The sequence below is a fragment of the Salvelinus namaycush genome, chromosome 25 (assembly GCF_016432855.1).
Source record: "Salvelinus namaycush isolate Seneca chromosome 25, SaNama_1.0, whole genome shotgun sequence".
Classification (NCBI taxonomy): domain Eukaryota; kingdom Metazoa; phylum Chordata; class Actinopteri; order Salmoniformes; family Salmonidae; genus Salvelinus; species Salvelinus namaycush.
Window position 1 is genome coordinate 8,684,542 of NC_052331.1, and position 14,739 is coordinate 8,699,280.

A 14,739-nucleotide genomic window follows, 5' to 3' on the forward strand; every position below is an offset into this window, starting at 1 on the left:
TACATCATTGGGACCGTGCTCCCACCCAACCAGGACATCTACTCAAAACAGTGCCTGATGAAGGCCTGCAGCATCATCAAGACCCCACACACCCCAATCAATCAATCAAATGTATTTATAAAGCCCTTTTTACATCAGCCGATGTCACAAAGTGCTATACAGAAACCCAGCCTAAAACAGCAAGCAATGCAGATGTAGAAGCAAGGTGGCAAGGAAAAACTCCCTAGAAAGGCAGGAACCTAGGAAGAAACCTAGAGAGGAACCAGGCTCTGAGGAGTGGCCGATCCTCTTCTGGCTGTGCCGTGTGGAGATTATAACAGTACATGGCAACGATGTTTAAACGTTCATAGATGACCAGCAGGGTCAAATAATAATAATCACAGTGGGTGTAGAGGGTGCAACAGGTCAGCACCTCAGGAGTAAATGTCAGTTGGCTTTTCATAGCTGAGTATTCGGAATTAGAGACAGCAGGTGCAGTAGAGAGTCTTAAACAGCAGGTCCGGGACAAGGTAGCACATCCGGTGAACAGGTCAGGGTTCCATAGCCGCAGGCAGAACAGTTGAAACTGGAGCAGCAGCACTACCCAGTGGACAGAGTCATCAGGGCAGGTAGTCCTGAGGCATGGTTCCAGGACTCAGGTCCTCTGGGAGGGAGAGGGAGAGAGAATTAAAGGGAGCATACTTAAATTCACACAGGACACCGGATAAGACAGGAGAAATACTCTAGATATAACAGACTGACCCTAGACCGCCGACACAAACTATTGCAGCATAAATACTGGAGGCTGAGACAGGAGGGGTCGGGAGACACTGTGGCCCCGTCCGACGATACCCCCGGACAGGGCCAACCAGGCAGGATATAACCCCACCCACTTTGCCAAAGCACAGCCCCCACACCACTAGAGGGATTTCTTCAAACCACCAACTTACTACCCTGAGACAAAGCTGAGTATAGCCGACGAAGATCTCCCCCACGACACAAACCTGAGGGTGGACGAGAACCCGGACGAGAAGATCACGTCAGTGACTCAACCCACTCAAGTGACACACTACTTCTAGGGACGGCATGGAAGAGCACCAGTAAACCAGTGACTCAACCCCCGTAATAGGGTTAGAGGCAGAGAATCTCAGGGGAGAGAGGGGAACCGGCCAGGCAGAGACCGCAAGGGCGGTTCGTCGCTCCAGTGCCTTTCCGTTCACCTTCACACCCCTGGGCCAGACTACACTCAATCATAGGACCTACTGAAGAGATGAGTCTTCAATAAAGACTTAAAGGTCGAGACCGAGTCTGCGTCTCTCACATGGATAGGCAGACCAAAATTGGGCTCTATAGGAGAAAGCCCTGCCTCCAGCTCTTTGCTTATACATTCTAGGGACAGTAAGGAGGCCTGTGTCTTGTGACCATAGCGTATGTGTAGGTATGTACGGAAGGACCAAATCGGAAATATCGGTAGGAGCAAGCCCATGTAATGCTTTGTAGGTTAGCAGTAAAACCTTGAAGTCACCTAGCCTTAACAGGAAGCCAGTGTAGAGAGGATAGCACTGGTGTAATATGATAAATTTCTTGGGTTCCAGTCAAGATTCTAGCAGCCGTGTTTAGCACTAACTGAAGTTTATTTTGTGCTTTATCCGGGTAGCCAGAAAGTAGAGCATTGCAGTAGTCTTACCTAGAAGTGACAAAAGTATGGATTAATTTTTTTGCATCATTTTTGGACAGAAAGTTTTAGATTTTTGCAATGTTGCGAAGATGGAAAAAAGCTGTCCTTGAAATAGTCTTGATATGTTCGTCAAAAGAGAGATCAGGGTCCAGAGTAACGCAGAGGTCCGTTTTATTTGAGACGACTGTACAACCATCAAGATGAATTGTCAAATCCAACAGAAGATCTCTTTGTTTCTTGGTACCTAGAACTAGCATCTCTGTTTTGTCCGAGTTTAAAAGTAGAACATTTGCCGCCATCCACTTCCTTATGTCTGAAAAACAGGCTTCCAGGGAGGGCAATTTTGGGGCTTCACCATGTTGCATTGAAATGTACTGCTGTGTATCATCCGCATAGCAGTGAAAGTTAACATTATGTTTCCCGAATGACATCACCAGAGGTAAAATATATAGTGAAAACAATAGTGGTCCTAAAATGGAACCTTGAGGTACACCAAAACTTTCTATTGATTTGTCAGAGGATAAACCATCCACAGAGACAAACTGATATCTTTCCGACAGATAAGATCTAAACCAGGCCAGAACTTGTCCGTGTAGACAAATTTGGGGTTCCAATCTCTCCAAAATAATGTGGGGATCGATGGTGTCAAAAGCAGCACTAAGGTCTAGGAGCATGAGGACTGATGCAGAGCCTTGGTCTGACACCATTAAAATGTAATTTTCTCAGTGTCACAAGCTGTTCACTCCCTTACGGTCGGGCAGATGGTATCGGAGCGTCAGGTCTGATGCCAACAGGTTAAGAGACAGTTTCTATCTACAAGCCATCAGACTGCTGAACACTTGAACTGGACTGACCACCTGCTCTGATTCTCCGCACCTAAGCACACAAGCACTCACTCACGAAAACACCAACATACATATACAGTACCAGTCAAAAGTTTCAACACACCTACTCATTCAAGGGTTTTTTCTTTATTTTTACTATATTCTACATTGTACAGTCGTGGCCAAAAGTTGAGAATGACACAAATATTAATTTTCACAAAGTCTGCTGCCTCAGTTTGTATGATGGCAATTTGCATATACTCCAGAATGTTATGAAGAGTGATCAGATGAATTGCAATTAATTGTAAAGTCCCTTTTTGCCATGCAAATTAACTGAATCCCCCAAAAACAATTCCACTGCATTTCAGCCCTGCCACAAATGGACCAGCTGACATCATGTCAGTGATTCTCTCGTTAACACAGGTGTGAGTGTTGACGAGGACAAGGCTGGAGATCACTCTGTCATGCTGATTGAGTTCGAGTAACAGACTGGAAGCTTCAAAAGGAGGGTGGTGCTTGGAATCATTGTTCTTCCTCTGTCAGCCATGGTTACCTGCAAGGAAACGCGTGCCGTCATCATTGCTTTGCACAAAAAGGGCATCACAGGCAAGGATATTGCTGCCAGTAAGATTGCACCTAAATCAACCATTTATCGGATCATCAAGAACTTCAACGAGAGCGGTTCAATTGTTGTGAAGAAGGCTTCAGAGCGCCCAAGAAAGTCCAGCAAGCGCCAGGACCGTCTCCTAAAGTTGATTCAGCTACGGGATCGGGACACCACCAGTACAGAGCTTGCTCAGGAATGGCAGCAGGCAGGTGTGAGTGCATCTGCACGCACAGTGAGGCAAAGACTTTTGGAGGATGGCCTGGTGTCAAGAAGGGCAGCAAAGAAGCCACTTCTCTCCAGGAAAAACATTAGGGACAGACTGATATTCTGCAAAAGGTACAGGGATTGGACTGCTGAGGACTGGGGTAAAGTCATTTTCTCTGATGAATCCCCTTTCCGATTGTTTGGGGCATCCGAAAAAAAGCTTGTCCTGGGAGAAGACAAGGTGAGCGCTACCACCAGTCCTGTGTCATGCCAACAGTAAAGCATCCTGAGACCATTCATGTGTGGGGTTGCTTCTCAGCCAAGGGAGTGGGCTCACTCACAATTTTGCCTAAGAACACAGCCATGAATAAAGAATGGTACCAACACATCCTCCGAGAGCAACTTCTCCCAGCCGTCCAGGAACAGTTTGGTGACGAACAATGCCTTTTCCAGCATGATGGAGCACCTTGCCATAAGGCAAAAAAGGGATAACTAAGTGGCTCGGGGAACAAATCATCGACATTTTGGGTCGATGGCCAGGAATCTCCCCAGACCTTAATCCCATTGAGAACTTGTGGTCAATCCTCAAGAGGCGGGTGGACAAACAAAACCCCACAAATTCTGACAAACTCCAAGCATTGATTATGCAGTCAGGCCCAGAAGTTAATTGACAGCATGCCAGGGCGAATTTCAGAGGTCTTGAAAAAGAAGGGTCAACACTGCAAATATTGACTCTTTGCATCAACTTAATGTAATTGTCAATAAAAGCATTTGACACTTATGAAATGCTTGTAATTATACTTCATTATTCCATAGTAACATCTGACAAAAATAGGTAAAGACACTGAAGCAGCAAACTTTGTGGAAATTAATATTTGTGTCATTCTCAAAACGTTTGGCCACGACTGTAGAATAATAGTGAAGACATCAAAATTAAGATATAACACATATGGAATCATGTAGTAACCAAAATGTTAAACAAATCAAAATATATTTTGAAAGTAGCCACCCTTTGCCTTGATAACAGCTTAGCACACTCTTGGCATTCTGTCAACCAGCTTCATGAGGTAGTCACCTGGAATACATTTCAATTAACAGGTGTGCCTTGTCAAAGTTAATTTGTGGAATTTTGTTCCTTAATGCGTTTGAGCCAGTCAGTTGTGTTGTGACAAGGTAGGGTTGGTATACAGAAGATAACCCTATTTGGTAAGACCAAGTCCATATTATGGCAAGAACAGCTCAAATAAGCAAAGAGAAACAACAGTTCCTCATTACAGTCAATCCGGAAAATGTTAACTTTGAACGTTTCTTCAAGTGCACTCGCAAAAACCATCAAGAGCTATGATGAAACTGGCTCTCCTGAGGACCGCCACAGGAAAGGAAGACCCAGAGTTACCTCTGCTGCAGAGGATAAGTTCAAGTAACAGACACATCTCAACATCAACTGTTCAGAGGAGACTGTGTGAATCAGGCCTTCATGGTCGAATTGCTGCAAAGATGCCCCACTACTAAAGGACACCAACAAGAAGAAGATACTTGCTTGGGCCAAGAAACACGAGCAATGGAAATTAGACAGGTGGAAATCCTTTGGTCTGATGAATCCAAATGTGAGATTTTTGGTTCCAACCGCCATGTCTTTGTGAGACGCAGAGTAGGTGAACGGATGATCTCCGCATATGTGGTTCCCACCGTGAAGCATGGAGGAGCAGATATGATGGTGTGGGGGAGCTTTGCTGGTGACATAGTCAGTGATTTATTTAGAATTCAAGGCACACTTAACCAGCATGGCTACCACAGCAATCTGCAGCGATACGCCATCCCATCTGGGTTGGGCTTAGTGGGACTGTCATTTGTTTTTCAACAGGACAATGACCCAACACACCTCCAGGCTGTGTTAGGGCTATTTGACCAAATAGGAGAGTGATGGAGTGCTGCATCAGATGACCTGGCCTCCACAATCACCTGACCTCAACCCAATTGAGATGGTTTGGGATGAGTTGTACTGCAGAGTGAAGGAAAAGCAGCCAACAAGTGCTCAGCATATGAGGGAAATCCTTCAAGACTGTTGGAAAAGAATTCCAGGTGAAGCTGGTTGAGAGAATGCCAGGAATGTGCAAAGCTGTCATCAAAATATATTTTGATTTGTTTAACACTTTGTTTGGTTACGGCATAATTCCCTGTGTTATTTCACAGTTTTGATGCCTTCACTATTATTCTTTAATGTAGAAAATAGTCTAAATAAAGAATAACCCTTGAATAAGTAGGTGTGTTGAAACGTTTGACTGGTACTGTACATTCATGCTACACACACACATTACAACTGCTGCTGCCAGACTCAAATTATGATTTCTAAATACTGCACAATTCAAACACCCCTCAAATCCTCCCTTCCCCAAAACACGTGGAAATAATGTGCCTTTCTCTATTATAGTTATGCTAAAATGTTTATTCTATTCTACTGAGCCAATTATTTTATTTTCATATTATTATATTATTCCTTATTGATGTTGCCTTCTCGAGAAGGAACCTGAAAGTAAGCATTTCGTTGGACGGTGTATACCATGTGTGTCCCGTACATACGGCTGAATCTTAGAAGCTGATTTACGTATGTCACCCTCCTATGGTGCAGGCGGAACTGTGACTCGGACTACAGTGACGGGGAGGAGGACTTCTACTACTCAGAGATCGAGGTCAACATGGACAGCCTATCAGAGGGCTTGTCCAGCCTCACGCCCACCTCCCCCACCACTACCGGCCCTCCCGCCATCTTCCCCCCTTTCTCCCACGCCGCCTTTGTTCCCCGCTCTGAGCCCGCCCACATCGTCATGAGGGGACCGCAGGGTCATGCTCCCAGTCTGCTCAGCCAATCAGCCCCCTCCACGCTCTGCCATATCCGTACTGACCACGCCTACCAGGTAAGAACAGTCAGGCACACACGTGCGCGCACTGCCACCTTATTCTCCAATGGCTATGGTACTCTCTGTTGCTATAGAGACTGTCCTCTACTCCATGACAGATAATGCTTTGGTTCCCCTGGTCTGTGTGTGTTTAGTTAATTATGTCCATGAAACTGAGTTGAACAGGCTTAATGCTGCACATGTCATGTCACGCCAGATCAATAGATTTCTTTAGGCGAGGCCTTCTCTATTTTACTCCATTTTCCATAGTATCTATCGCCCTTTTCTTTCAGTATCATTCTTTGTCGCTCAAACTCCCTCTACCTCCACTCGTTCACTTCTTCTCTAATCATCTCTCCCCCCTCACCTTCCTCTCTCATCTCTCCCTCCCTCTCTCTCTCTCTCTCTCTCTCTCTCTCCTCTTTCTCTCTCTCCCCCTTCTCATCACTCTCTCCGTCTCTCACCGTGGTGCGGTACTGTGTTTTCCAGGCCACTGCTCCTGTGAGTATTCCTGTGTGTTTGGAGCAGGCTGATGGGAATGAAGGGATTGGCAATAGGGATGGGATCAGTGTGTCCTGGCAGTCCCCTCCTGTCATTTTTAAAGGCTTAACGGTGAGCAGGCTGCTTTCTCTCCCTCTCTTTCTGCATCCTCATATCTTTCTCTTTTATCACTACCCCATCTCTCAACTCTCCACTCCTACTCCCTAGCTCCTACCACCCCCAGCTAACCTCTTTTTCAATTTCTCTTTTCCCCTTTCATTCTAGCTCATCTCTCCTCTTTTCTTCTACTCTACCTCTCTCTGCCTCTACCTCCAGGCCCTGGAGAGTTGTCTACTATGTAGACATATTGTCTTTAGGGCTGAACTAGAATCAGTTTCAGCCCTAACATAGCCAGTGTGACGAATAACACGGTCTGAGAAGTGACACTGATCTAGAGCCGTAGTTACGTAGACTTCTTTCTGGTCATGTCACATGGTCAGGAAAATCTCAGAGCATTAGGTGTAACCCTTAATGATGGACTGCCATGCTATGATTGGTTGGTGTTGAATTCCCTTTGACCTGTGGTTGCCCCTGCAGGGGCCGTTGACTCACATCCGCACGGTGAGCTTCGGGGAGAAGAGACAGCCAGCCCCTCATGCACACACCACCATCTGCAAGACACCCCCCTTTACAGCCCCCCTGCCCAAACCAGCACCAGGAACCAGGTACACAGTATGTGTGTTGACTCTTGCTGTGTGAGTGTGTTGATCAACTTCCATGGTATTGTAGTGTAAAGTCTAACTGTGTGCCATCTTATTGGTTGCCAAGGAAACCCCGTGGAGAGGCCAAAAAGTGCCGGAAAGTGTATGGCATGGAGAAGAGGGACATGTGGTGCACAGCCTGCCGCTGGAAAAAAGCCTGTCAGCGATTCACTGACTGAACCCCAGTACATCACTGGGATGGACTCTTCCTCTGCCAGCGCTTCAATGAGGTGTCATCTTCCACTGAGGAGATGTGGGGGTTTCTCCGTGATGAAGCCCCTCAGAGCACGCACTGCTTCCTCCTGACCAGCAGGGGGCTCTCTGCTCGCTTCTCCTAGCCCTCAGACAGCTGAATTTACAAAACACAACAACTAACTGATGGAAAAAGGCAAAAAAGAAAAATGAATTTGGCTTTGGAAGAATAGTTTTTCTTTCTAATGATGAGACTTTTTAGGTAATCAAAAAAAGACAAATATTATTCAAAACCTTTTCGATTTGTTTTGTATTTTCTAATTTTGTCTGCCTTCACTGTAGGGGAGTTGTTGAAGATTTCAGATAAGCTTTTTTGGTATTGTGTACTCTCAACGTATTGTTTTTTACTGGTCCGAGTATCATGGAAGCTACTGTGTTTGAGTTTATAAGATCCTGATACCGCTCTCTCGTCGGCGTCTTTCAATGCACCTCCGTGAATGTTTTATAACTAAAATCACATTAACTTCGGGGATTTTATTCGAATGGATCGTTTTTCAAATGTCAACTGTCACTCTTTTTGAAATGGGCAGTAAGTCTACCAAAGGAAAAAACTAATCAGAACTACCCATTCGCTCAGCATTTAGATGCGTCTCATTAAGTTGCAAGCTTGTTCTGCTCTTCATATCCAAGTGTTACTGGAATAACACATCACATGCTCTTATGGGAATTCAACTCTGAAACTCTAATCACTTTGTTTGGGAAGTACATCATCCATAGCTACTCATCATAAGATTCTTGCTTTTTGCATAGATATGAAACACGCCCTCTTCCGTCTGGTTGCAGCAAATGTTACGTTTTGAATGTACAGTTTAGAAAGATATCTTTTCCCCTTTCTTCCTTTCCATACCTCTGATATGCATCGTTCGGGAACAACACATCTTTCAACGGATCACTGTAAACTTTGTAACTACAGTGTTTCCTCTCATTTCTTACATGTATTTTCAGCGATCGGTTACCAAGGCAACTAGTAGTTGCAAAGTGTATTCACCAGGGTTTGGAAAGTCTCGTCTCGCTTTGATTAATCGGCTCTATTGTTGATTACAGTTGTCGTCGCCAACATGAAGCTCTGCCGTAGCACTGCTGGCTACTCAGAGGTCTAGAGTTCATTTTCTGGGTATCGTCATAGACACAGAATACAATCTCGTTCTCGTTCTCTGTGGGTGCTGTACCATAGTCAGTCCCACTCAACCCTCACTCCCAGTTACAGCTCTTAACTGGTATCTAATGGCGTTGAAATCAAGATGTTTGTCTCCAAGGGATTGTTTGCTTCCCATGAATTGTACCTGGATTCCTGATCAGACGTGAGAGCAGATCTAGATGTGTATTTTTAAACAGATGTATTTTTCTACTCTAGCTACTGTTTCGAATTGTTGCCAGCTCTTTGAATGTAGTCTCTGCAGGCTCTCTCTTTCTACTCCCAACACTGACTACGAGCCATTACACAAGTTACAACAGCAGGATGCACACACACACACACACACACAGGACTCTAAATTAACTGGTGCTCCCAATTTTAAAAAGTTAGGAGCACCACATAAAATGTATGAGCACCAGATTATATATATTGTTTCATTGATTGAGATGCAGCCTATATTGGGCCTATATTAATTCTAGCTACTTTTGAAGCATATGCTGTGCCCCAGAAATGAACACTGTCTGGATAGTTTATAATAAAAGCTCAAATGTTGATACAAATATCTGTCATTGAAATGACGTGGAATATTAGGTTTCTACATTGTGTAAAATCACTATTTTCCTATTGACATGCATTACATTGAACATTGTACACCGTCTCTAAGCACGTCGGGTTTGTGATGAGGACACGCAAGAAATCTGACAATCATTCAGTGCTACGGTCATTGATCTCCTGAAGAAGCTATCCCTTTTCCTTTCTGTGCCCCTAAATGTTTTGGATATACTGGTAAAGTTACCAGGTTGATAGCTAGGTAGCCAATGAGGTAACATGACTGAACAAACTGTAAACAAATGGTCAAGGGCCCGCGAGTAGTTTTCGAATGGCCCACGAAGTGGTTTATTAACGTAAATTGCGGTCCTGTCGATAGGCTATAGAAAGAAAAAATGGTAATATGGGTCAGATCTTTTTAACTGGGGTAGAAACGAGCTATTTCCGCTGTAGTAGTGGTACAACCACGACGCTAACGATTAATGCTCTCTCTTTTTTCTCTAGGGGACTCGGAATCAACAGTACTGCGAAGCCTAATCATTATAACAATTATTATTCGGGATACTTTTTTTTATAGGAGCACAGTCCCCCCCCCCCACAGTCAGTGGCAGTGTTCGATAGCATCAAAACTAATGCAGGCGACTGCCTGCCGACTGACTGATCTGCAAATCACCTTCCATCATAAATAACGACTCATTATTATTTGTAGATCAGTCAGTCACAATTTACCCATGATATATTGCATCTTTTATCCTATCGAACATAGCCTATGACTTTCCAGTCTTTGGCTGTTTTACACATCTGTTGTCATGTTAACACATGCGCTCTCAGCTGTCACATATTCTCATTGACATGACATCAGTAGAAGGCCATTCTAAGACAGCTGGCTGTGACTGTTGTATCTTGTTGTTTTTTGGGTACAACAAACAAACAATCTAACCAACTGGATTCTTTTTAGGGATTCTATTCATCCATATCACCGAATCGTTACAGATTGCGTAATGGTGATTACCGATTGAGCCGACACATGCAGCGTTTATGAGTGAATGCAATCTCTGTTAACAGGGAAAGTTGCCTTTTAAATTTGAATTACACAGTCACGCTTAACTTTCCCGATTCGTATTTAATAGACCCCGTACATGCCATGTCAGTTTTTTCCTTGATAACCATGACCAACAAATATGCTTGTTGGCTAGTAACCACAGAGAAGCTGTGTCTTACAGTGCCTCACTGGTCAGAGTGGAGAGTAGGCTGGTAATTAATGGTCAGAAACTTCACTAAGTGCCAATGAAAAAACCATTACGAGGAAAAAATGATGTACCTAAAGAAATTGCACTAACTTGCACTGCACAAAGACATGTTTTTATACATGGAGATTTTATATACACAGATTTTGAAGTGAAATTTAATTTGAGGTTTTAATTTTGGGTCGTCACTGCTTTGGTGTTAAAATGGGGTTTCAGGGATGGGGCTTCTACACCTCTTGGGTCCCCCCATAAGAACGTTCTGAACCTGTATGTCTAGTTCTCTCTGTGTGTGGTGTACACAGCCCAATGGGGCCCGCAATGTTGTCTGGAATAGTGTGGTACTGGATGCAGCCTTAGAAAAAAGGCTCCCAAAAGGGTCATTTGGTTGTCCCCATAGGATAACCCTGTTGGGTTCCAGGTAGAACACTTTTTGTTTTCTAGTAGAACCCTTTTGAGTTCCATGTAGAAGTCTCTGTGGAAAGGGTTCTACATGGAACCCAAAATGGTTTAACCTGGAACCAAAAGGGCTCTACATGGAACCAATAAGGGTTCTTCAAAGGATTCTCCTATGGGAACAGACGAAGAACCATTTGGTTCTAGATGGCACCTTTTCTTTTAAGAGTGTAGTACAGCGCGGTACTTTGTGAGTAAGGGTTTCCCCTCACCCTTTTTATTGTGTATAGGCACCAAGATGACCCCTGAAGTCACATCTCAGGCAGTCTGCCCTAACTTGGTAATATATGGGTGGAAACTGGTCCAGCATTATCCATCAGTCATTCAATGGTTGTTTGTTGTCATCTTCAGAACAGATCAATCATGATGTTTCAACGACACGGGGTTTCCTACACAGCCTACTCAAACGCTGCTTTCAAAAACATTTTGTTTAGTCTTGGCAAGTGGCTTTTTCAAATTGTATTGAGATGAGAGAAGAGGTTTTATTTCCGGACTGACTCCTATTTTAGGCTCCTGTCTGATTGGGATTTGATTTTAAGTGAGCACTTAAACACACCCGCTCAGCTCTCTCTCAATCCATCCCCCAGCCAAAGCACCTGACACTTCTCCACCAATTGACTGGCAGCAGATTGGCCAGTCATACTTTTGATTTGCATCAGACCAATCAAGTCCATTGTTCTCAATTTCAGTCACATCCCTATCCCCGCCACAAACCTGCATATATTTTTTTTGCACTAAATTGGCCTTATGGGTCACTGGCTAGGGCTAATGCAAAGGGAACACTCTTTATTTAATTGTTACCTGCCAGCAGCCACCCAGCATCCCACTGCTGGCTTTCCTCTGAAGCTAAGCAGGATTGTTCCCTGGATGGGAGACCAGATGCTTCTAGAAGTGGTGTTGAGGGCCAGTAGGAAGCACTCTTTCCTCTGGTGTAAAAAAAATAATATTTATCCTGGGGCAGTGATTGGGGACATTGCCCTGTGTAGGGTGCTGTCTTTTGGATGGGACGTTATACGGGTGTCCTGACTCTCTTGTGGTCACTCAAGATCCCATGTCACTTATCGTAAGAGTATGTTAACCCCGGTGTCCTGGCTAAATTCCCAATCTGGCCATCATACCATCATGGCCACCTAATCATCCCCAGCTTCCAGTTGGCTCATTCATCCCGGTGTAACTATTCCCCTGGTTGTTGCTGTAAATGAGAAGGTGTTTAGGAGAGCTGAGGCTTTGGAAGGTTTTGATTTGGTGTGTTTGGAGAACTGGGGCTTTATGATAGGTGTTGAAAGAGGAAGTGGGACAAGCAGTGACGATTATTAGAAATGGATTTGGTAGTTTCGGGGCTTTCCTGTACATATGCAAGGTAAAGAGAACCGTGATGCTATTTCCATGTTGTTGTTTTCTATGTTGTATTTCTGTAGTACAAAAAGGAAACTTTCTAAGGTAGAATTGCTCCGAATAAAAATTTTTCTTCATATTTTTTAAAGGGCAATTGAGAAGCTATAGTGAATATAACACGTACATACTTGTATATTGCCGTTTAGGGGAAAAGGGGAGAAAAAACGTTGGTGAATTTTAAACCTACAAAAAGAAAAGCTTGTTTTCTTTCTTGTTGTAAGGCTGGCTAGTTTCTACTGCCTGTAGAGAACTGTTAGTGCACTCTGACTTCAGTATCGAAAAACCTTGAACATACACACTAACAGTTGACCTATCATTTGTGTATCATATCTATACCACAACCATGCAGTATTGCTTCACCTTCTTACATTGTGCAATGATATGCTTTAGTTGGAACAAGAACTAACTTGACCTTTTGATGACCTTTCTTTGAGGCACCTGTGTGTGATCTATTATGAAGGCATTTATTGGCATGCAGGCGTTTTATTTAGGCAGTTATAATGAGTCCTTGGCTGTTATGAATGCTTATAGTGGTCCATATACTGCACTCTTGCCACTTCGTGTAATGCATATAATGAATATGTTTATGAAAGTGTAATGCATTTGTTAAGGTGGTCATAAGGAACCATGAGCTGTTGTGAATGCTTATGACAAGTCTTATAATACACTATGGAGTGATCGACTGTGCTATAACTGCAGTCATAATGATTTGTACACGATTCATCAAATCTGCTACCTACCTTTTCTGTCTCCCTTCCTGCCAAATATGGGTTTATCAGAATACATGTTGTTATTATCTTTTGTGGAAATGTTGTATGTAATGAGGAAGTGTGTTATCCAGTGAAATGGAATTCTAGTTCAATGGTTTTACCTTCGGGGATTCTGTTTCCTGTCCTGCACATTCCAACAGGCCGCTTGCCTTGGTGTCTGTCTGTTCCGTACCTGTACATTTCCCTGTCATAATTTCAGTGACTTCCTCCCCATCTCCTACTCTAATTCTCTCCATTATATATTTTTTCCCGTCTCTTTCTCTTTCAGATTGTACTGTAGTCCCAAGTCAATACCCAGTATATTAAGCTAACCAAGCCTTTGAAATATGTTCTGTGATTATATTCTTTGTTTGCTTTTTGAATATCGATGTTGTTGAGTCCAACCCAACAGCTCAGCAGCAGCAGAGCCAATGGATCTCCATCCAAATGTAATTCATCGTCATCGCCATGGCAGCTCCGCTCAACTCTGTGCTTCTTCTTCTATCGTACTCGTAAACGACATACATATTTGATCTGTTTGTCTTTCTGTCACTGTTTTACCTGTCTTTGATCTGTTTCTTTCTGTCACCGTTTTACCTGTCTTTGATCTGTTTGTCTTTCTGTCACCGTTTTACCTGTCTTTGATCTGTTTGTCTTTCTGTCACTGTTTTACCTGTCTTTGATCTGTTTTGTCTTTCTGTCACTGTTTTACCTGTCTTTGATCTGTTTGTCTTTCTGTCACTGTTTTACCTGTCTTTGATCTGTTTGTCTTTCTGTCACTGTTTTACCTGTCTTTGATCTGTTTGTCTTTCTGTCACTGTTTTACCTGTCTTTGATCCGTTTGTCTTTATTTTGATTTTTTAACTGTCTAAATGTTTTTCTCCTGCTGTGCCATGTCTTTACCAAGCCTTATTGTTGGCTGGAGTGAAACTGACCTTATTTTTGTTTCTTTATTCTCTTCTTCATGTTGATTTATTGATTGATTGATTGATTGATGTTCTCTCACTATATATGGTGCAGAAGAGTGATTTGTTGTATTGCTCATGTCTGTTTGTGACATGTTCTCGAGTGGATGAATGACTTGATGTCATGATGAAGATGATGTTGAAAATAAGGCAGGTGATGTAAATGTGATAGAGAGAAAATAAACACGAATGGAATATGTATTCTCAGTCTTTCTCTTTCTTCTCTGTGTGTGTGTCTCTGTGTTTTTGTCATAGGTGAAATTGCCCCCCCCCCCCCCCCCCCCCAATATTCAGAACAGGTGGATTCGTCCCCCTCAATAATTTCTTACAAATAAAAATACATTTCAAAAATATATATTGATTGGGGGCCCCTGGAGGTTGGGGCCCCCAAGATAGCATATGCACGTTTCATAAGCACTGGTAGAATGTGTCGAATTGCAGTAAATTTGCTTTTAACCGTCAAGAAAACAAATCTCAGCCTCATGGCAAAATGTGCAGAATGGAGGTACGTGCCCCAAATGCATTAGTACGGCCCTATTAGACGCACTGCGATCCTTGGTGCCG

General features: G+C 43.4%; 1 protein-coding gene across 2 annotated transcripts in view; it reads left to right on the plus strand.

The window, feature by feature from the left end:
• Nucleotides 1-9,371, plus strand: part of LOC120020188 (zinc finger protein 704-like) — an 81,925-nt gene extending 72,554 nt beyond the window's left edge. Inside the window, exons 6-9 of one of the 2 annotated variants that reach the window (XM_038963682.1) lie at nucleotides 5,922-6,207; nucleotides 6,679-6,801; nucleotides 7,267-7,394; nucleotides 7,498-9,371. In XM_038963682.1, the coding sequence (XP_038819610.1) occupies nucleotides 5,922-6,207; nucleotides 6,679-6,801; nucleotides 7,267-7,394; nucleotides 7,498-7,609 (649 nt within the window). In that variant the 3' untranslated portion in view covers nucleotides 7,610-9,371. The remainder of the gene's footprint in view (nucleotides 1-5,921; nucleotides 6,208-6,678; nucleotides 6,802-7,266; nucleotides 7,395-7,497) is intronic. The other variant, XM_038963683.1, reaches the window with a different exon arrangement.
• The last annotated feature ends 5,368 nt before the right edge of the window (nucleotides 9,372-14,739 follow it).